Consider the following 24643-nt stretch of genomic DNA (forward strand, 5'->3'; position numbering starts at 1 on the left):
GCGTCTGTTACGTTGTATACACAGCTGAGCACGTGTGACAATGTATCAGTTATATGGATGATGATGATGATGATGGCGTCTGTTACGTTGTATACACAGCTGAGCACGTGTGACAATATATCAGTTATATGGATGATGATGATGATGATGATGATGGCGTCTGTTACGTTGTATACACAGCTGAGCACGTGTGACAATGTATCAGTTATATGGATGATGATGATGATGATGGCGTCTGTTACGTTGTATACACAGCTGAGCATGTGTGACAATGTATCAGTTATATGGATGATGATGATGATGATGATGATGATGGCGTCTGTTACGTTGTATACACAGCTGAGCACGTGTGACAATGTATCAGTTATATGGATGATGATGATGATGATGGCGTCTGTTACGTTGTATACACAGCTGAGCACGTGTGACAATGTATCAGTTATATGGATGATGATGATGATGATGGCGTCTGTTACGTTGTATACACAGCTGAGCACGTGTGACAATGTATCAGTTATATGGATGATGATGATGATGATGGCGTCTGTTACGTTGTATACACAGCTGAGCATGTGTGACAATGTATCAGTTATATGGATGATGATGATGATGATGGCGTCTGTTACGTTGTATACACAGCTGAGCACGTGTGACAATGTATCAGTTATATGGATGATGATGATGATGGCGTCTGTTACGTTGTATACACAGCTGAGCATGTGTGACAATGTATCAGTTATATGGATGATGATGATGATGATGGCGTCTGTTACGTTGTATACACAGCTGAGCACGTGTGACAATGTATCAGTTATATGGATGATGATGATGGCGTCTGTTACGTTGTATACACAGCTGAGCACGTGTGACAATGTATCAGTTATATGGATGATGATGATGGCGTCTGTTACGTTGTATACACAGCTGAGCATGTGTGACAATGTATCAGTTATATGGATGATGATGATGATGATGGCGTCTGTTACGTTGTATACACAGCTGAGCACGTGTGACAATGTATCAGTTATATGGATGATGATGATGGCGTCTGTTACGTTGTATACACAGCTGAGCACGTGTGACAATGTATCAGTTATATGGATGATGATGATGGCGTCTGTTACGTTGTATACACAGCTGAGCATGTGTGACAATGTATCAGTTATATGGATGATGATGATGATGATGATGGCGTCTGTTATGTTGTATACACAGCTGAGCACGTGTGACAATGTATCAGTTATATGGATGATGATGATGATGCCGTCTGTTACGTTGTATACACAGCTGAGCACGTGTGACAATGTATCAGTTATATGGATGATGATGATGATGATGATGGCGTCTGTTACGTTGTATACACAGCTGAGCACGTGTGACAATGTCATGTGACTGTCTCTAGGCTGGCGGAGGCATCTGGCCCATTGTCATAGAGGGGAGGGCGGCGAGGACCAATGGGATGGTGTGTGTGATGGATCCGGGATGCAGGAGGAGAGGAGCCGCCATTGGTGCAGCGCTTTGTGATGAGCGCGTCCTCTCCTCCTGCAGTCACATCATGGCGCTCTCCACTATTCAGAAGGTGGTGATGTTCTCCGGTCTGGTGCTCTGCGTCTCCCTGCTGCTGCCCAAAACCTTCCTGAGCAAAGGGAAACAGCCGGAGGGTAAGATGTGCATGAGAGGGGCCTGTGCCTTTAATGTAACCCCTGCAGTGCCAGAGCCTGCTCTGCTGCAACTACACATTATACAGCTGTCACTACTACTATATCAGTGATGTCATACAGGGGGCGGGGCTGTGATCACATGTCATTATATTACTATATTATATTATATCAGTGATGTCATACAGGGGGCGGGGCTGTGATCACATGTCATTATATTATATTATATCAGTGATGTCATCCAGGGGGTGGGGCTGTGATCACATGTCATTATATTACTATTATATTATATCAGTGATGTCATACAGGGGGCGGGGCTGTGATCACATGTCATTATATTACTATATCAGTGATGTCATACAGGGGGCGGGGCTGTGATCACATGTCATTATATTACTATATTATATTATATCAGTGATGTCATACAGGGGGCGGGGCTGTGATCACTTGTCATTATATTATATTATATCAGTGATGTCATCCAGGGGGTGGGGCTGTGATCACATGTCATTATATTACTATCATATCAGTGATGTCATACAGGGGGCGGGGCTGTGATCACATGTCATTACATTACTATTATATTATATCAGTGATGTCATACAGGGGGCGGAGCTGTGATCACATGTCATTATATTACTATTATATCATATCAGTGATGTCATACTGGGGGCGGGGCTGTGATCACATGTCATTATATTACTATTATATTATTTCAGTGATGTCATACAGGGGGCGGTGCTGTTATCACATGTCAATATATTACTATTATATTATATCAGTGATGTCATACAGGGGGCGGGGCTGTGATCACATGTTATCATATTACTATTATATTATATCAGTGATGTCATACAGGGGGCGGGGCTGTGATTACATGTCATTATATTATATCAGTGATGTCATACAGGGGGCGGGGCTGTGATCACATGTCATTATATTACTATTATATTACATCAGTGATGTCATACAGGGGGCGGGGCTGTGATCACATGTCATTATATTACTATTATATTATATCAGTGATGTCATACAGGGGGCGGGGCTGTGATCACATGTCATTATATTACTATTATATTATATCAGTGATGTCATACAGGGGGCGGGGCTGTGATTACATGTCATTATATTATATCAGTGATGTCATACAGGGGGCGGGGCTGTGATCACCTGTCATTATATTACTATTATATTATATAATTGATGTCATACAGGGGGCGGGGCTGTGATCACCTGTCATTATATTACTATTATATTATATCAGTGATGTCATACAGAAGGCGGGGCTGTGATCACCTGTCATTATATTACTATTATATTATATCAGTGATGTCATACAGGGGGCGGGGCTGTGATCACATGTCATTATATTACTATTATATTATATCAGTGATGTCATACAGGGGGCGGGGCTGTGATCACATGTCATTATATTACTATTATATTATATCAGTGATGTCATCCAGGGGGTGGGGCTGTGATCACATGTCATTATATTACTATATTATATCAGTGATGTCATACAGGGGGCGGGGCTGTGATCACATGTCATTATATTACTATTATATTATATCGGTGATGTCATACAGGGGGCGGGGCTGTGATCACATGTCACTATATTATATCAGTGATGTCATACAGGGGGCGGGCTGTGATCACATGTCATTATATTATATCGGTGATGTCATACAGGGGGCGGGGCTGTGATGTCATACAGGGGGCTGGATGCCGTTATCCTGTGTATGTGTTCATCCTGGGCTTTCTGGTGTAGTAATAGATCATATATAATACGTTGTGCGGAGTGTTGGGTTATAAATCCTGTAATGTTTCCTCGCGGGGTCCCGTCTGGTCGGCTCCCGTTCTCTTTATATAGTTTTATGTTACATTGGCGCGGTGTACGGTTGGTTGGGAAACGCTGCTGTAATATTTCCTCGTCTTCTGTCTCTGATTTTGAAGGAAATTCCGGCCGTTTTCCCTCCTCTGTTCCTCAGGGGAAGCCGCTGGATCCCAGGGTCGGGGGATTCCCTCGATCCCATTTATCGGAAGCCGTATCGAAGGCGAAGGCCGGAGGAGGAAGCAACAGCAGGAAGAGCCTGGTCGGGCAGATCATCCCCATCTATGGCTTTGGCATATTAGTATATATACTCTATATACTGTTCAAGGTAAGATATATATGTATCTGTCAGGAGGTAGAGAGGACAGAGCGATGTTCTGCAGATCGGTAGAGAGGTCAGAGGTGTAATAATCTGCAGGATATATCACTATATATCAGGAGGTAGAGAGGACAGAGCGATGTTCTGCAGATCTGTAGGGAGGTCATAGGTGTAATAATCTGCAGGATATATCACTATGTATCAGGAGGTAGAGAGGACAGAGCGATGTTCTGCAGATCTGTAGAGAGGTCAGAGGTGTAATAATCTGCAGGATATATCACTATGTATCAGGAGGTAGAGAGGACAGAGCGATGTTCTGCAGATCTGTAGAGAGGTCAGTGGTGTAATAATCTGCAGAATATGTCACTATATGTCAGGAGGTAGAGAGGACAGAGCGATGTTCTGCAGATCTGTACAGAGGTCAGAGGTGTAATAATCTGCAGGATATGTCACTATATGTCAGGAGGTAGAGAGGACAGAGCGATGTTCTGCAGATCTGTACAGAGGTCAGAGGTGTAATAATCTGCAGGATATGTCACTATGTATCAGGAGGTAGAGAGGACAGAGCGATGTTCTGCAGATCTGTACAGAGGTCAGAGGTGTAATAATCTGCAGGATATATCACTATGTATCAGGAGGAGGAGAGGACAGAGCGATGTTCTGCAGATCTGCAGAGAGGTCAGTGGTGTAATAATCTGCAGGATATATCACTATGTATCAGGAGGTAGAGAGGACAGAGCGATGTTCTGCAGATCTGTACAGAGGTCAGAGGTGTAATAATCTGCAGGATATATCACTATGTATCAGGAGGGAGAGAGGACAGAGCGATGTTCTTCAGATCTGTACAAAGGTCAGAGGTGTAATAATCTGCAGGATATGTCACTATGTATCAGGAGGTAGAGAGGACAGAGCGATGTTCTGCAGATCTGTACAGAGGTCAGAGGTGTAATAATCTGCAGCATATATCACTATGTATCAGGAGGTAGAGAGGACAGAGCGATGTTCTGCAGATCTGTAGAGAGGTCATAGGTGTAATAATCTGCAGGATATGTCACTATGTATAAGGAGGTAGAGAGGACGGAGCGATGTTCTGCAGATCTGTACAGAGGTCAGAGGTGTAATAATCTGCAGGATATATCACTATGTATCAGGAGGTAGAGAGGACAGAGCGATGTTCTGCAGATCTGTAGAGAGGTCAGAGATGTAATAATCTGCAGGATATATCACTATGTATATGTAGAGAGGACAGAGTGATGTTCTGCAGAAAGGTCAGTGGTGTAATAATCTGCAGGATATATCACTATGTATCAGGAGGTAGAGGGGACAGAGCGATGTTCTGCAGAAAGGTCAGTGGTGTAATAATCTGCAGGATATATCACTATGTATCAGGAGGTAGAGAGGACAGAGCGATGTTCTGCAGATCTGTAGAGAGGTCAGAGGTGTAATAATCTGCAGGATATATCACTATATATCAGGAGGTAGAGAGGACAGAGCGATGTTCTGCAGATCTGTAGAGAGGTCAGTGGTGTAATAATCTGCAGGATATGTCACTATGTATCAGGAGGTAGAGAGGACAGAGCGATGTTCTGCAGATATATCCTGCAGGTGTAATAATCTGCAGAATATATCACAGACCCCTGATGACACCTTGGTGAAACTTGCTGTGAAGGTGTTTCTACCTATAATAGTGACTGATATTTCCTGCACAAAGTGTATATTTGATTTTACTGCAGCTAAATAGACAAAATAAAGAGCTATTGGGATATGAAGCAGTCGGAAAAGAGTGAATAGTGTAGGATGATGTCCAGACCTATCAACGTCTAAATATGAATGGGAATAAAATAATAATAATAATAATAAACTGATTGATCAATACGCAGCTTCCCATGGTAGAGTGACGTGGAAAGTAAATATCTCTATTATGTTACCAGTTAATTTACCCTCATCTGCTTGTGTACAGATGTCCTGGGGGTCTGTGGTTAGATATCACTGTCCTGGGGGTCTGTGGTTAGATATCACTGTCCTGGGGGTCTGTGGTTAGATATCACTGTCCTGGGGGTCTGTGGTTAGATATCAATGTCCTGGGGGTCTGTGGTTAGATATCACTGTCCTGGGGGTCTGTGGTTAGATATCACTGTCCTGGTGGTCTGTGGTTAGATATCACTGTCCTGGTGGTCTGTGGTTAGATATCACTGTCCTGGTGGTCTGTGGTTAGATATCACTGTCCTGGGGGTCTGTGGTTAGATATCACTGTCCTGGGGGTCTGTGGTTAGATATCACTGTCCTGGGGGTCTGTGGTTAGATATCACTGTCCTGGGGGTCTGTGGTTAGATATCACTGTCCTGGGGGTCTGTGGTTAGATATCACTGTCCTGGTTGTCTGTGGTTAGATATCACTGTCCTGGGGGTCTGTGGTTAGATATCACTGTCCTGGTGGTTTGTGGTTAAATATCACTGTCCTGGGGGTCTGTGGTTAGATATCACTGTCCTCGGGGTCTGTGGTTAGATATCACTGTCCTGGGGGTCTGTGGTTAGATATCACTGTCCTGGTGGTCTGTGGTTAGATATCACTGTCCTGGGGGTCTGTGGTTAGATATCACTGTCCTGGGGGTCTGTGGTTAGATATCACTGTCCTGGTGGTCTGTGGTTAGATATCACTGTCCTGGTGGTCTGTGGTTAGCTATCACTGTCCTGGTGGTCTGTGGTTAGCTATCACTGTCCTGGTGGTCTGTGGTTAGATATCACTGTCCTGGGGGTCTGTGGTTAGATATCACTGTCCTGAGAGTCTGTGGTTAGATATCACTGTCCTGGGGGTCTGTGGTTAGATATCACTGTCCTGGGGGTCTGTGGTTAGATATCACTGTCCTGGGGGTCTGTGGTTAGATATCACTGTCCTGGGGGTCTGTGATTAGATATCACTGTCCTGGTGGTCTGTGGTTAGATATCACTGTCCTGGGGGTCTGTGGTTAGATATCACTGTCCTGGGGGTCTGTGGTTAGATATCACTGTCCTGGGGGTCTGTGGTTAGATATCACTGTCCTGGGGGTCTGTGGTTAGATATCACTGTCCTGGGGGGTCTGTGGTTAGATATCACTGTCCTGGGGGTCTGTGGTTAGATATCACTGTCCTGGGGGTCTGTGGTTAGATATCACTGTCCTGGTGGTCTGTGGTTAGATATCACTGTCCTGGTTGTCTGTGGTTAGATATCACTGTCCTGGGGGTCTGTGGTTAGATATCACTGTCCTGGGGGTCTGTGGTTAGATATCACTGTCCTGGTGGTTTGTGGTTAAATATCACTGTCCTGGGGGTCTGTGGTTAGATATCACTGTCCTCGGGGTCTGTGGTTAGATATCACTGTCCTGGGGGTCTGTGGTTAGATATCACTGTCCTGGGGGTCTGTGGTTAGATATCACTGTCCTGGGGGTCTGTGGTTAGATATCACTGTCCTGGGGGTCTGTGGTTAGATATCACTGTCCTGGGGGTCTGTGGTTAGATATCACTGTCCTGGTGGTCTGTGGTTAGATATCACTGTCCTGGGGGTCTGTGGTTAGATATCACTGTCCTGGGGGGTCTGTGGTTAGATATCACTGTCCTGGGGGTCTGTGGTTAGATATCACTGTCCTGGTGGTCTGTGGTTAGATATCACTGTCCTGGGGGTCTGTGGTTAGATATCACTGTCCTGGTGGTCTGTGGTTAGTTATCACTGTCCTGGTGGTCTGTGGTTAGATATCACTGTCCTGGTGGTCTGTGGTTAGATATCACTGTCCTGGGGGTCTGTGGTTAGATATCACTGTCCTGGTGGTCTGTGGTTAGATATCACTGTCCTGGGGGTCTGTGGTTAGATATCACTGTCCTGGGGGTCTGTGGTTAGATATCACTGTCCTGGGGGTCTGTGGTTAGATATCACTGTCCTGGGGGGTCTGTGGTTAGATATCACTTTCCTGGTGGTCTGTGGTTAGATATCACTGTCCTGGGGGTCTGTGGTTAGATATCACTGTCCTGGGGGGTCTGTGGTTAGATATCACTGTCCTGGTGGTCTGTGGTTAGATATCACTGTCCTGGGGGTCTGTGGTTAGATATCACTGTCCTGGGGGTCTGTGGTTAGATATCACTGTCCTGGTGGTCTGTGGTTAGATATCACTGTCCTGGGGGTCTGTGGTTAGATATCACTGTCCTGGGGGTCTGTGGTTAGATATCACTGTCCTGGTGGTCTATGGTTAGATATCACTGTCCTGGGGGTCTGTGGTTAGATATCACTGTCCTGGTGGTCTGTGGTTAGATATCACTGTCCTGGGGGTCTGTGGTTAGATATCACTGTCCTGGGGGTCTGTGGTTAGATATCACTGTCCTGGGAGTCTGTGGTTAGATATCACTGTCCTGGTGGTCTGTGGTTAGATATCACTGTCCTGGGGGTCTGTGGTTAGATATCACTGTCCTTGGGGTCTGTGGTTAGATATCACTGTCCTGGGGGTCTGTCGTTAGATATCACTGTCCTGGGGGTCTGTGGTTAGATATCACTGTCCTGGTGGTCTGTGGTTAGATATCACTGTCCTGGGGGTCTGTGGTTAGATATCACTGTCCTGGTGGTCTGTGGTTAGATATCACTGTCCTGGGGGTCTGTGGTTAGATATCACTGTCCTGGGGGTCTGTGGTTAGATATCACTGTCCTGGGGGTCTGTGGTTAGATATCACTGTCCTGGGGGTCTGTGGTTAGATATCACTGTCCTGAGGGTCTGTGGTTAGATATCACTGTCCTGGGGGTCTGTGGTTAGATATCACTGTCCTGGGGGTCTGTGGTTAGATATCACTGTCCTGGGGGTCTGTGGTTAGATATCGCTGTCCTGGTTGTCTGTTGTTAGATATCGCTGTCCTGGGGGTCTGTGGTTAGATATCACTGTCCTGGGGGTCTGTGGTTAGATATCACTGTCCTGGGGGTCTGTGGTTAGATATCACTGTCCTGGGGGTCTGTGGTTAGATATCACTGTCCTGGTGGTTTGTGGTTAAATATCACTGTCCTGGGGGTCTGTGGTTAGATATCACTGTCCTCGGAGTCTGTGGTTAGATATCACTGTCCTGGGGGTCTGTGGTTAGATATCACTGTCCTGGTGGTCTGTGGTTAGATATCACTGTCCTGGGGGTCTGTGGTTAGATATCACTGTCCTGGTGGTCTGTGGTTAGATATCACTGTCCTGGTGGTCTGTGGTTAGATATCACTGTCCTGGTGGTCTGTGGTTAGATATCACTGTCCTGGAGGTATGTGGTTAGATATCACTGTCCTGGGGGTCTGTGGTTAGATATCACTGTCCTGGTGGTCTGTGGTTAGATATTACTGTCCTGGGGGTCTGTGGTTAGATATCACTGTCCTGGGGGTCTGTGGTTAGATATCACTATCCTGGTGGTCTGTGGTTAGATATCACTGTCCTGGGGGTCTGTGGTTAGATATCACTGTCCTGGGGGTCTGTGGTTAGATATCACTGTCCTGGGGGTCTGTGGTTAGATATCACTGTCCTGGTGGTCTATGGTTAGATATCACTGTCCTGGGGGTCTGTGGTTAGATATCACTGTCCTGGTGGTCTGTGGTTAGATATCACTGTCCTGGGGGTCTGTGGTTAGATATCACTGTCCTGGGGGTCTGTGGTTAGATATCACTGTCCTGGGAGTCTGTGGTTAGATATCACTGTCCTGGTGGTCTGTGGTTAGATATCACTGTCCTGGGGGTCTGTGGTTAGATATCACTGTCCTTGGGGTCTGTGGTTAGATATCACTGTCCTGGGGGTCTGTCGTTAGATATCACTGTCCTGGGGGTCTGTGGTTAGATATCACTGTCCTGGTGGTCTGTGGTTAGATATCACTGTCCTGGTGGTCTATGGTTAGATATCACTGTCCTGGGGGTCTGTGGTTAGATATCACTGTCCTGGTGGTCTGTGGTTAGATATCACTGTCCTGGGGGTCTGTGGTTAGATATCACTGTCCTGGGGGTCTGTGGTTAGATATCACTGTCCTGGGAGTCTGTGGTTAGATATCACTGTCCTGGTGGTCTGTGGTTAGATATCACTGTCCTGGGGGTCTGTGGTTAGATATCACTGTCCTTGGGGTCTGTGGTTAGATATCACTGTCCTGGGGGTCTGTCGTTAGATATCACTGTCCTGGGGGTCTGTGGTTAGATATCACTGTCCTGGTGGTCTGTGGTTAGATATCACTGTCCTGGGGGTCTGTGATTAGATATCACTGTCCTGGTGGTCTGTGGTTAGATATCACTGTCCTGGGGGTCTGTGGTTAGATATCACTGTCCTGGGGGTCTGTGGTTAGATATCACTGTCCTGGGGGTCTGTGGTTAGATATCACTGTCCTGGGGGTCTGTGGTTAGATATCACTGTCCTGGGGGTCTGTGGTTAGATATCACTGTCCTGGGAGTCTGTGGTTAGATATCACTGTCCTGGTGGTCTGTGGTTAGATATCACTGTCCTGGGGGTCTGTGGTTAGATATCACTGTCCTTGGGGTCTGTGGTTAGATATCACTGTCCTGGGGGTCTGTCGTTAGATATCACTGTCCTGGGGGTCTGTGGTTAGATATCACTGTCCTGGTGGTCTGTGGTTAGATATCACTGTCCTGGGGGTCTGTGATTAGATATCACTGTCCTGGTGGTCTGTGGTTAGATATCACTGTCCTGGGGGTCTGTGGTTAGATATCACTGTCCTGGGGGTCTGTGGTTAGATATCACTGTCCTGGGGGTCTGTGGTTAGATATCACTGTCCTAGGGGTCTGTGGTTAGATATCACTGTCCTGAGGGTCTGTGGTTAGATATCACTGTCCTGGGGGTCTGTGGTTAGATATCACTGTCCTGGGGGTCTGTGGTTAGATATCACTGTCCTGGGGGTCTGTGGTTAGATATCGCTGTCCTGGTTGTCTGTTGTTAGATATCGCTGTCCTGGGGGTCTGTGGTTAGATATCACTGTCCTGGGGGTCTGTGGTTAGATATCACTGTCCTGGGGGTCTGTGGTTAGATATCACTGTCCTGGGGGTCTGTGGTTAGATATCACTGTCCTGGTGGTTTGTGGTTAAATATCACTGTCCTGGGGGTCTGTGGTTAGATATCACTGTCCTCGGAGTCTGTGGTTAGATATCACTGTCCTGGGGGTCTGTGGTTAGATATCACTATCCTCGTGGTCTGTGGTTAGATATCACTGTCCTCGTGGTCTGTGGTTAGATATCACTGTCCTGGTGGTCTGTGGTTAGATATCACTGTCCTGGGGGTCTGTGGTTAGATATCACTGTCCTGGGGGTCTGTGGTTAGATATCGCTGTCCTGGTTGTCTGTTGTTAGATATCGCTGTCCTGGGGGTCTGTGGTTAGATATCACTGTCCTGGGGGTCTGTGGTTAGATATCACTGTCCTGGGGGTCTGTGGTTAGATATCACTGTCCTGGGGGTCTGTGGTTAGATATCACTGTCCTGGTGGTTTGTGGTTAAATATCACTGTCCTGGGGGTCTGTGGTTAGATATCACTGTCCTCGGAGTCTGTGGTTAGATATCACTGTCCTGGGGGTCTGTGGTTAGATATCACTATCCTCGTGGTCTGTGGTTAGATATCACTGTCCTCGTGGTCTGTGGTTAGATATCACTGTCCTGGTGGTCTGTGGTTAGATATCACTGTCCTGGTGGTCTGTGGTTAGATATCACTGTCCTGGTGGTCTGTGGTTAGATATCACTGTCCTGGAGGTATGTGGTTAGATATCACTGTCCTGGGGGTCTGTGGTTAGATATCACTGTCCTGGTGGTCTGTGGTTAGATATTACTGTCCTGGGGGTCTGTGGTTAGATATCACTGTCCTGGGGGTCTGTGGTTAGATATCACTATCCTGGTGGTCTGTGGTTAGATATCACTGTCCTGGGGGTCTGTGGTTAGATATCACTGTCCTGGGGGTCTGTGGTTAGATATCAATGTCCTGGGGGTCTGTGGTTAGATATCACTGTCCTGGTGGTCTGTGGTTAGATATCACTGTCCTGGTGGTCTGTGGTTAGATATCACTGTCCTGGGGGTCTGTGGTTAGATATCACTGTCCTGGGGGTCTGTGGTTAGATATCACTGTCCTGGTGGTCTGTGGTTAGATATCACTGTCCTGGTGGTCTGTGGTTAGATATCACTGTCCTGGTGGTCTGTGGTTAGATATCACTGTCCTGGTGGTCTGTGGTTAGATATCACTGTCCTGGGGGTCTGTGGTTAGATATCACTGTCCTGGTGGTCTGTGGTTAGATATCACTGTCCTGGTGGTCTGTGGTTAGATATCACTGTCCTGGGGGTCTGTGGTTAGATATCACTGTCCTGGGGGTCTGTGGTTAGATATCACTGTCCTGGGGGTCTGTGGTTAGATATCACTGTCCTGGGGGTCTGTGGTTAGATATCACTGTCCTTGTGGTCTGTGGTTAGATATCACTGTCCTGGTGGTCTGTGGTTAGATATCACTGTCCTGGTGGTCTGTGGTTAGATATCACTGTCCTGGGGGTCTGTGGTTAGATATCACTGTCCTGGGGGTCTGTGGTTAGATATCACTGTCCTTGGGGTCTGTGGTTAGATATCACTGTCCTGGGGGTCTGTGGTTAGATATCACTGTCCTGGGGGTCTGTGGTTAGATATCACTGTCCTGGTGGTCTGTGGTTAGATATCACTGTCCTGGTGGTCTGTGGTTAGATATCACTGTCCTGGTGGTCTGTGGTTAGCTATCACTGTCCTGGGGGTCTGTGGTTAGCTATCACTGTCCTGGGGGTCTGTGGTTAGATATCACTGTCCTGCGGGTCTGTGGTTTGATATCACTGTCCTGCGGGTCTGTGGTTAGATATCACTGTCCTGGTGGTCTGTGGTTAGATATCACTGTCCTGGTGGTCTGTGGTTAGATATCACTGTCCTGGTGGTCTGTGGTTAGATATCACTGTCCTTGGGGTCTGTGGTTAGATATCACTGTCCTGGTGGTCTGTGGTTAGATATCACTGTCCTGGGGGTCTGTGGTTAGATATCACTGTCCTGGTGGTCTGTGGTTAGATATCACTGTCCTGGGGGTCTGTGGTTAGATATCACTGTCCTGGTGGTCTGTGGTTAGATATCACTGTCCTGGGGGTCTGTGGTTAGATATCACTGTCCTGGGGGTCTGTGGTTAGATATCACTGTCCTGGGGGTCTGTGGTTAGATATCACTGTCCTGGTGGTCTGTGGTTAGATATCACTGTCCTGGTGGTCTGTGGTTAGATATCACTGTCCTGGTGGTCTGTGGTTAGATATCACTGTCCTGGGGGTCTGTGGTTAGATATCACTGTCCTGGTGGTCTGTGGTTAGATATCACTGTCCTGGTGGTCTGTGGTTAGATATCACTGTCCTGGGGGTCTGTGGTTAGATATCACTGTCCTGGGGGTCTGTGGTTAGATATCACTGTCCTGGTGGTCTGTGGTTAGATATCACTGTCCTGGTGGTCTGTGGTTAGATATCACTGTCCTGGTGGTCTGTGGTTAGCTATCACTGTCCTGGGGGTCTGTGGTTAGATATCACTGTCCTGGTGGTCTGTGGTTAGATATCACTGTCCTGGGGGTCTGTGGTTAGATATCACTGTCCTGGTGGTCTGTGGTTAGAAATCACTGTCCTGGTGGTCTGTGGTTAGATATCACTGTCCTGGTGGTCTGTGGTTAGATATCACTGTCCTTGGGGTCTGTGGTTAGATATCACTGTCCTGGTGGTCTGTGGTTAGATATCACTGTCCTGGGGGTCTGTGGTTAGATATCACTGTCCTGGTGGTCTGTGGTTAGATATCACTGTCCTGGTGGTCTGTGGTTAGATATCACTGTCCTGGGGGTCTGTGGTTAGATATCACTGTCCTGGTGGTCTGTGGTCAGATATTACTGTCCTGGTGGTCTGTGGTTAGATATCACTGTCCTGGGGGTCTGTGGTTAGATATCACTGTCCTGGTGGTCTGTGGTTAGATATCACTGTCCTGGTGGTCTGTGGTTAGATATCACTGTCCTGAGTTTATGTCCTTATTTTAGTATTTTATTATTTTCAGCTTTCGTCACAGGGCAAAAATGTCAAAATGGAGCCCAAAAGTGTCCCCATCGCCAACGGCAACCTGAAGAGGAAGATCAGTGAGTAGAGATTAATCGTTGGTCTGGGGTTATACAGGGGAGGGGCCATCCAAAGCCACGCCTCCCTGGGTTCCAACAGAAGAGCGTTATATCACTTGTCACATGGGCTGTATTATATCTGAGGAGACCCCTATTACCTGTATACACCCCAATAGGACATACGGGGGGGGGGGGGGGATCTCCTTATAATGGACATTATCTGTAGGACCGCCCACCATATAATATAATCTGTAGGACCGCCCACCGTATTATATTATCTGTAGTACCGCCCACCATATAATATTATCTGTAGGACCGCCCACCATATAATATAATCTGTAGGACCGCCCACCATATAATATAATCTGTAGGACCGCCCACCATATAATATAATCTGTAGGACCGCCCACCATATAATATTATCTGTAGGACCGCCCACCATATAATATAATCTGTAGGACCGCCCACCATATAATATAATCTGTAGGACCGCCAACCATATAATATAATCTGTAGGACCGCCCACCAAATAATATAATCTGTAGGACCGCCCACCATATAATATAATCTGTAGGACCGCCCACCATATAATATAATCTGTAGGACCGCCCACCATATAATATTATCTGTAGGACCGCCCACCATATAATATAATCTGTAGGACCGCCCACTGTATAATATAATCTGTAGGACCACCCACCATATAATATAATCTGTAGGACCGCCAACCATATAATATAATCTGTAGGACCGCCCACCGTATAATATAATCTGTAGGACCGCCCACCATATAATATAATCTGTAGGACCGCCCCCGTATATTATCTGTAGGACCACCCACCATATAATATAATCTGTAGGACCGCCAACCATATAATATTATCTGTAGGACCGCCCACCGTATAATATTATCTGTAGGACCGCCTATCATATAATATTATCTGTAGGACCGCCCATCATATAATATTATCTGTAGGACCGCCCATCATATAATATTATCTGTAGGACCGCCCACCATATAATATTATCTGTAGGACCGCCCACCATATAATATTATCTGTAGGACCACCCACCGTATTATATTATCTGTAGTACCGCCCACCATATAATATTATCTGTAGGACCGCCCACCACATAATATTATCTTTAGGACCGCCAACCATATATTATTATCTGTAGGACCGCCCACCGTATAATATCTGTAGGACCGCCCACCGTATAATATTATCTGTAGGACCGCCCACTATATATTATCTGTAGGACGGCCCACCATATAATATAATCTGTAGGACGGCCCACCATATAATATTATCTGTAGGACCGCCCACCGTATAATATAATCTGTAGGACCGCCCAACATATAATATTATCTGTAGGACCGCCCACCATATAATATTATCTGTAGGACCGCCCACTGTATAATATTATCTGTAGGCCCGCCCACGTATATTATCTGTAGGACTGCCCGCCATATAATATTATCTGTAGGACTGCCCACCGTATATTATTATCTGTAGGACCGCCCACCATATAATATTATCTGTAGGACCGCCTACCGTATATTATTATCTCTAGGACCGCCCACCTTATATTATCTGTAGGACGGCCTACCATATAATATAATCTGTAGTACCGCCCACCATATAACATAATCTGTAGGACCACCCACCATATAATATTATCTGTAGGACCGCCCCCGTATATTATCTGTAGGACCGCCCACCGTATATTATCTGTAGGACCGCCCACTGTATATTATCTGTAGGACTGCCCACCATATCAGATTATCTGTAGGACCGCCCACCATGTATTATTATCTGTAGGACCGCCCACCATATAATATCTGTAGGACTGCCCACCATATAATATTATCTGTAGGACCGCCCACTGTATATTATTACTGCGAGGACCGCCCACCGTATATTATTATCTGTAGGACCACCCACCATATAATATTATCTGTAGGACCGCCCACCATATAATATTATCTGTAGAACCACCCACCGTATATTATTATCTCTAGGACCACCCATCGTATATTATTATCTCTAGGACCACCCACCGTATATTATTATCTGTAGGACTGCCCACCATATAATATAATCTGTAGGACCGCCCACCATATAACATAATCTGCAGGACCGCCCACCGTATATTATCTGTAGGACCGCCCACCGTATATTATCTGTTGGACTGCCCCAGTATATTATCTGTAGGACCGCCCCCGTATATTATCTGTAGGACCGCCATCCGTATATTATCTGTAGGACCACCCCCATATATTATCTGTAGGACCGCCCACCGTATATTATCTGTAGGACCGCCCCCGTATATTATCTGTAGGACCGCCCCCGTATATTATCTGTAGGACCACCCCCTATATATTATCTGTAGGACCGCCCACCGTATATTATCTGTAGGACCGCCCCCTATATATTATCTGTAGGACCGCCCCCCCGTATATTATCTGTAGGACCGCCCCCTATATATTATCTGTAGGACCACCCCCGTATATTATCTGTAGGACCGCCCCCTATATATTATCTGTAGGACCGCCCCCCCCGTATATTATCTGTAGGACCGCCCCCTATATATTATCTGTAGGACCGCCCCCTATATATTATCTGTAGGACCGCCCCCCCGTATATTATCTGTAGGACCGCCCACGTATATTATCTGTAGGACCGCCCCGTATATTATCGGTAGGACCGCCCCCCGTATATTATCTGTAGGACCGCCCCCTATATATTATCTGTAGGACCGCCCCCTATATATTATCTGTAGGACCGTCCCCATATATTATCTGTAGGACCGCCCCCATATATTATCTGTAGGACCGCCCCCCGTATATTATCTGTAGGACCGCCCCCCGTATATTATCTGTAGGACCGCCCCCGTATATTATATGTAGGACCGCCCCCCGTATATTATCTGTAGGACCGCCCCCGTATATTATCTGTAGGACCACCCCCCGTATATTATCTGTAGGACCGCCCCCATATATTATCTGTAGGACCGCCCCCGTATATTATCTGTAGGACCGCCCCCCGTATATTATCTGTAGGACCACCCCCCGTATATTATCTGTAGGACCGCCCCCGTATATTATCTGTAGGACCGCCCACGTATATTATCTGTAGGACCGCCCCGTATATTATCGGTAGGACCGCCCCCCGTATATTATCTGTAGGACCGCCCCCATATATTATCTGTAGGACCGCCCCCATATATTATCTGTAGGACCGCCCCCATATATTATCTGTAGGACCGCCCCCGTATATTATCTGTACGACCGCCCCCGTATATTATCTGTAGGACCGCCCCCGTATATTATCTGTAGGACCGCCCCCATATATTATCTGTAGGACCGCCCCCATATATTATCTGTAGGACCACCCCCGTATATTATCTGTAGGACCACCCCCGTATATTATCTGTAGGACCACCCCCCGTATATTATCTGTAGGACCGCCCCCGTATATTATCTGTAGGACCGCCCCCATATATTATCTGTAGGACCGCCCCCTATATATTACCTCTCTCTGGTTTCAGCGGATTACGAGCTCACGCAGCTTCAGGACAAACTGAAGGAGACGGAGGAAGCGATGGAGAAGATCATCTCCCGGATGGGGCCCGACCACCAAGGGTAAGGAGGGGCCACACTGTGCACTTCACTGCACCGCCACTAGGTGTCTCAGCGAGCAGGAATTATTATTCTCTGTTATCAGCCATACTGGGGGAGGAGACTGGAATGTCCTGTTTACCATATTAACCCTTTCCTTATTCTTATTGGGAACATTTACAGGTTTCTATCTCCATCTATGACCTGTGGTGTCTGGAGGTTATAGTCAGGAGGAGGGGGCGGGGTGATGTCACTGGTGATGATAATTGGGGGGAATGATGTCACTGGTTCTGATAATTGGGGGGGTGATGATGTCACTGGTGATGATAATTGGGGGGATGATGTCACTGGTTCTGATAATTGGGGGGATGATGTCACTGGTTCTGATAATTGGGGGGGGTGATGTCACTGGTGATGATAATTGGGGGAGGATGATGTCACTGGTTCTGATAATTGGGGGGGTGATGTCACTGGTGATGATAATTGGGGAGACGATGTCACTGGTTCTGATAATTGGGGGGGTGATGTCACTGGTGATGATAATTGGGGGGATGATGTCACTGGTTCTGATAATTGGGGGGGGTGATGTCACTGGTGATGATAATTGGGGGGATGATGTCACTGGTTCTGATAATTGGGGGGGTGATGTCACTGGTGATGATAATTGGGGGGATGATGTCACTGGTTCTGATAATTGGGGGGGTGATGTCACTGGTAATGATAATTGGGGGGGGTGATGTCACTGGTGATGATAATTGGGGGGGTGATGTCACTGGTGATGATAATTGGGGGAGGTGATGTCACTGGTGATGATAATTGGGGGGATGATGTCACTGGTTCTGATAATTGGGGGGGTGATGTCACTGGTAATGATAATTGGGGGGGGTGATGTCACTGGTGATGATAATTGGGGGGGTGATGTCACTGGTGATGATAATTGGGGGAGGTGATGTCACTGGTGATGATAATTGGGGGGATGATGTCACTGGTTCTGATAATTGGGGGGGGTGATGTCACTGGTTCTGATAATTGGGGGTGATGATGTCACTGGTGATGATAATTGGGGGGGGGTGATGTCACTGGTTCTGATAATTGGGGGGGGTGATGTCACTGGTGATGATAATTGGGGGGATGATGTCACTGGTGATGATAATTGGGGGGGTGATGTCACTGGTGATGATAATTGGGGGGATGATGTCATTGGTGATGATAATTGGGGGGGTGATGTCACTGGTGATGATAATTGGGGGGGGGATGTCACTGGTTCTGATAATTGGGGGGATGATGTCACTGGTTCTGATAATTGGGGGGATGATGTCACTGGTTCTGATAATTGGGGGGGTGATGTCATTGGTTCTGATAATTGGGGGGGGATGATGTCACTGGTGATGATAATTGGGGGGATGATGTCATTGGTGATGATAATTGGGGGGGTGATGTCACTGGTGATGATAATTGGGGGGATGATGTCATTGGTGATGATAATTGGGGGGGTGATGTCACTGGTGATGATAATTGGGGGGGGATGTCACTGGTTCTGATAATTGGGGGGTGATGTCACTGGTTCTGATAATTGGGGGGGGGGTGATGTCACTGGTTCTGATAATTGGGGAGATGATGTCACTGGTGATGATGATTGGGGGGATGATGTCACTGGTTCTGATAATTGGGGGGGGATGATGTCACTAGTTCTGATAATTGGGGGGGATGATGTCACTGGTTCTGATAATTGGGGGGATGATGTAATTGGTTCTGATAATTGGGGGGATGATGTCACTGGTTCTGAAAATTGGGGGGGGTGATGATGTCACTGGTTGTGATGATGTCACTGGTTGTGATGATGGCACTGGTTGTGATGATGTCACTGGTTCTGATGATGTCACTGGTTCTGATGATGTCACTGGTTGTTATGATGTCACTGGTTCTGATGATGGCACTGGTTCTGATGATGTCACTGGTTCTGATGATGGCACTGGTTCTGATGATGGCACTGGTTCTGATGATGGCACTGGTTCTGATAAATGGGGGGGTGATGATGCCACTGGTTGTGATGATGGCACTGGTTGTGATAATGGCACTGGTTGTGATGATGGCACTGGTTGTGATAATGGCACTGGTTGTGATGATGTCACTGGTTGTGATGATGGCACTGGTTCTGATGATGTCACTGGTTCTGATGATGGCACTGGTTCTGATGATGGCACTGGTTCTGATGATGGCACTGGTTCTGATAAATGGGGGGGTGATGATGCCACTGGTTGTGATGATGGCACTGGTTGTGATAATGGCACTGGTTGTGATGATGGCACTGGTTGTGATAATGGCACTGGTTGTGATGATTTCACTGGTTGTGATGATGGCACTGGTTGTGATGATGTCACTGGTTGTGATGATGTCACTGGTTGTGATGATGGCACTGGTTGTGATGATGTCACTGGTTGTGATGATGGCACTGGTTGTGATGATGTCACTGGTTGTGATGATGGCACTGGTTGTGATGATGGCACTGGTTGTGATGATGTCACTGGTTGTGATGATGGCACTGGTTGTGATGATGGCACTGGTTGTGATGATGTCACTGGTTGTGATGATGGCACTGACTCTGATTATGTCACTGGTTGTGATGATGGCACTGGTTGTGATGATGGCACTGGTTGTGATGATGGCACTGGTTGTAATGATGTCACTGACTCTGATGATGTCACTGACTCTGATGATGTCACTGACTCTGATGATGTCACTGGTTGTGATGATGTCACTGGTTGTTATGATGTCACTGGTTGTGATGATGTCACTGGTTGTGATGATGTCACTGGTTGTTATAATGTCACTGACTGATGATGTCACTGGTTGTTATGATGTCACTGACTCTGATGATGTCATACCTTTGCTTTAGCTGCAAGGACGGTAATGTCAGTAATGATGAGGAGCAACAACTGCTGGAGAGACTGAAGGAGATCACCCGGGTGATGAAGGAGGGGAAGGTCCTGGACGGCATCTCCCCGGAGCAAGAGGCTGAGGAGGCCCCCTACATGGAGGAATGGGAAGGTGCGGGACAACTGATATAAGACATGATGTAACAGCAGAATAGTGAGTGCAGCTCCGGAGGATAAGACATGATGTAACAGCAGAATAGTGAGTGCAGCTCCGGAGGATAAGACATGATGTAACAGCAGAATAGCGAGTGCCTCTCTGGAGGATAAGACATGATGTAACAGCAGAATAGTGAGTGCAGCTCTGGAGGATAAGAGATGATGTAACAGCAGAATAGTGAGTGCAGCTCTGGAGGATAAGACATGATGTAACAGCAGTATAGTGAGTGCAGCTCTGGAGGATAAGACATGATGTAACAGCAGAATAGTGAGTGCAGCTCTGGAGGATAATACATGATGTAACAGTAGAATAGTGAGTGCAGCTCTGGAGGATAAGACATGATGTAACAGCAGAATAGTGAGTGCAGCTCTGGAGGATAAGAGATGATGTAACAGCAGAATAGTGAGTGCAGCTCTGGAGGATAAGACATGATGTAACAGTAGAATAGTGAGTGCAGCTCTGAAGGATAAGACATGATGTAACAGTAGAATAGTGAGTGCAGCTCTGAAGGATAAGACATGATGTAACAGCAGAATAGTGAGTGCAGCTCTGGAGGATAAGACATGATGTAATAGCAGAATAGTGAGTGCAGCTCTGGAGGATATGACATGATGTAACAGCAGAATAGCGAGTGCAGCTCTGGAGGATAAGACATGATGAAACAACAGAATAGCGAGTGCAGCTCTGGAGGATAAGACATGATGTAACAGCAGAATAGCGAGTGCAGCTCTGGAGGATAAGACATAATGTAACAGCAGAATAGTGAGTGCAGCTCTGGAGGATAAGACATGATGTAACAGCAGAATAGTGAGTGCAGCTCTGGAGGATAAGAAATGATGTAACAGCAGAATAGTGAGTGCAGCTCTGGAAGATAAGACACGATGTATCAGCAGAATAGTGAGTGCAGCTCTGGAGGATAAGAAATGATGTAACAGCAGAATAGTGAGTGCAGCTCTAGAAGATAAGACAGTATGTAACAGCAGAATAGTGAGTGCAGCTCTGGAGGATAATACATGATGTAACAGCAGAATAGTGAGTGCAGCTCTGGAAGATAAGACATGATGTAACAGCAGAATAGTGAGTGCAGCTCTGGAGGATAAGACATGATGTAACAGCAGAATAGTGAGTGCATCTCTGGAGGAGAAGACATGATGTAACAGCAGAATAGTGAGTGCAGCTCTGGGGGTGACTGAAGTATCTCATGTGACATTGTTCTCGTGGCTGCAGGTTACCCAGAAGAGACGTATCCGGTTTACGACCCCTCTGATAGCCGGAGGCGGCACAATACGATCCTCGTGGACCCTTCGCTCCTGAACCAGCCCTCGGCCGAGGAGATCGCGGAGCAGATGGAATTCATGGAGGATTATACCCGATACTGTACAGAGAACGAGGCGGAGGACGGGAGCGATGAGGTCACCACATACGACCACTGTGATGTCGTCCAGCTCAGCCCCGCCCCCACCCCGGAGGATGAGACCGCCCCCGAGGAGCAGAGCGATGACGAGGACCCGGCTGTTATAGCAGAGAACGCCGGCTTCAGCTCCGACATGGCCAGCGAGGGGGAGCAGGGGCCCGAGGCTTCTCCGGCAGATCCGGCTGTGAACGGAGATTTATTGGGGACCATCAGTCATTCTTTAGGGGAGGAGTCTCAATCTCTGCGCAAAAGGGGCAAAAAGTCCCCGGATTGTTAAATATCCCAAATCTGGTCATAAGATACTGAATATACAGGGGGCCAAAGGAGGGGCCCGTGTCTGATGATGTCATTACTGCCCCAACATGTGACATCACATTGTACAGGACTACACAGGAGCTGAAAAAGTATTCACACCCGTCACATCATCATCATCACCGGGCCCCGCAGCACAACTCAGGATGGGCCCGACCCTGCCAAATGTCCCATCTTATTTCTTTTTGCTGTGATTATCTGATACACATCCCCTGTATAGACAGTGACAATATGAAATTCTGCTCTCCGCAGCCACCACCAGGGGGAGCTCCATGCACTTCTCTAACCACACCCACCATATAGATTCCTATTTACCGACTCCTGTTTTCTTAAAGGGACAGTACACCTTCACGCTGTCTTCCCTTCTTTTTGCTGTGCAGGTGCTTTCTCTTATCAGCTCTTTCAGGATGATCAGACGCCGACTACACTGCCCCCTAGGTCACATATATCTTCAGTGCATCCCTATGTGCAAACAGGGGCCCAGGAGATAAAGTGGCCCAGTTCCACCATGGAAGCTGCAGAACTTACTGTATACGAGATGCATCCACTATGATGTGAGGGGCCCACACACTATTCTCACAGGGGCCCCTGCTACATATATGTGTATCGGCTAATAAAGGGTTGTTTTTATTCCATAAACAGCGCCACCCATGTCCTCAGGATGTTGGTGGTATTACAATTAATCTCTAGTCACTTCAATGGAGCTGCAATACCGCACCCAACCTGAGGACAATGGTGGCGCTGTTTATGGAAGATAGCTATGTTTTCTAATCCAGGATACCCCTCAGATGTCCTATAAGGGGGGTCTTCAAACTGTGGACCCCCAGCTGTTGCAAAACTACAACTCCCAGCATGCCCGGACAGCCAACGGCTGTCCGGGCATGCTGGGAGTTGTAGTTTTGCAATGATTGTACTTGTCGCCTGCAGCGATGTGCCTGTAAGCGGACGCTGCATGCGACACGTGGTGGGGTACGCTGCCCCCTGCTGGTTGTTGTTGTGCGCCAATCTGTACGTGACCAACGGGACAAGAGATGATGATGTCACCTGACCCGAAATCACAAATGCATGAAACAGCGGGGATCACATGCGCCCCCTACAGGGCAACCAGTAATATCACACAGTGCCATCACCATAAAGCCCAGTGTGCCCTATGGACTGGAGTCTCCTAAAGGCACGAAGGAGGGACAGGTGAAACATTATAGGCTGTAACCATGGAGACACATAGGCGGGCGCCGGAGCTGTATACACGAAACGGGAAACGATTTATAAAGATGCAACATTCACCCGATACAATGAAAATAATGCTACAATGGAACATAATGCGGCTCGGCCATCGAATATCCAAAAAACAATGCGTCCTGTTCACACAGCTGAGGGGTTGTTACAATGTACCAGTCAAGATACCAGTCTATAATTATTAACCAGTGCTCCAGGCTGATAGTTCTTATTTACACTGATACATTGTAACAACTCCTCAGCTGTGTGAACAGGACCAGGTCATGGTTTTCAGCCTCTTCATTCACAGAACAATCTCAGTCTCCAGTCTTTCTCGTCTTTGTCCTGAACAATTCTTAGGTTCAACAACCGGAAAAGTCAAAAGTCCTGTATTTTAAATTCGCCTACATTGTAACAACTCCTCAGCTGTGTGAACAGGACAAGGTCATGGTGGGTTTTCAGCCTCTTCATTCACATAACAATCTCAGTCTCCAGTCTTTCTCTTGTCTTCATCCTGAACGTTTCTTAGGTTCAACACCTGAATTATAGACCCGGAAAGGTCATAACTCATGGATTTCCAATAGCTCACATTGTAACAACTCCTCAGCTGTGTGAATAGGACCCGGTCATGATTGGTTTTCAACCCTTTCATTCATATAACAATCTCAGTCTCCAGTCTTTCTCGTCTTCGTCCTGAACATTTCCTAGGTTCAACCACCAGAAAGGTCAAAACTCATGTATTTTAAATTCGCCTACATTGTAACAACCTCCCAGCTGTGTGAACGGGATCAGGTCATGATTGGTTTTCAGCCCTTTCATTCACATAACAATCTCAGTCTCCAGTCTTTCTCGTCTTCGTCCTGAACATTTCTTAGGTTCAACTAGCGGAAAGGTCAAAACTCATGTATTTTAAATTCGCCTACATTGTAACAACCTCTCAGCTCTACGAACGGGACCAGGTCTTGATTGGTTTTCAGCCTCTTCATTCACATAACAATCTCAGTCTCCAGTCTTTCTCATCTTCATCCTGAACATTTCTTAAGAAGAAGAATGTCCAGCGCACACACGTATAAAAC

The 24643-nt window shown here is 46.9% G+C and overlaps 1 protein-coding gene across 1 annotated transcript; it reads left to right on the plus strand.

Annotated features, from left to right (window-relative positions):
• Positions 1 to 1455: 1455 nt before the first annotated feature.
• RIC3 (RIC3 acetylcholine receptor chaperone) lies at positions 1456 to 22703 on the plus strand. Its single transcript, XM_056554297.1, has 6 exons — positions 1456 to 1661; positions 3615 to 3820; positions 13854 to 13932; positions 17464 to 17557; positions 20430 to 20581; positions 21854 to 22703. Exons 1-6 carry the CDS (start codon positions 1460 to 1462, stop codon positions 22315 to 22317), a joined length of 1197 nt encoding a protein of 398 aa, XP_056410272.1. The 5' UTR covers positions 1456 to 1459; the 3' UTR covers positions 22318 to 22703.
• The last annotated feature ends 1940 nt before the right edge of the window (positions 22704 to 24643 follow it).

This window comes from Hyla sarda, unplaced genomic scaffold, assembly GCF_029499605.1.
Source record: "Hyla sarda isolate aHylSar1 unplaced genomic scaffold, aHylSar1.hap1 scaffold_66, whole genome shotgun sequence".
Lineage (NCBI taxonomy): Eukaryota > Metazoa > Chordata > Amphibia > Anura > Hylidae > Hyla > Hyla sarda.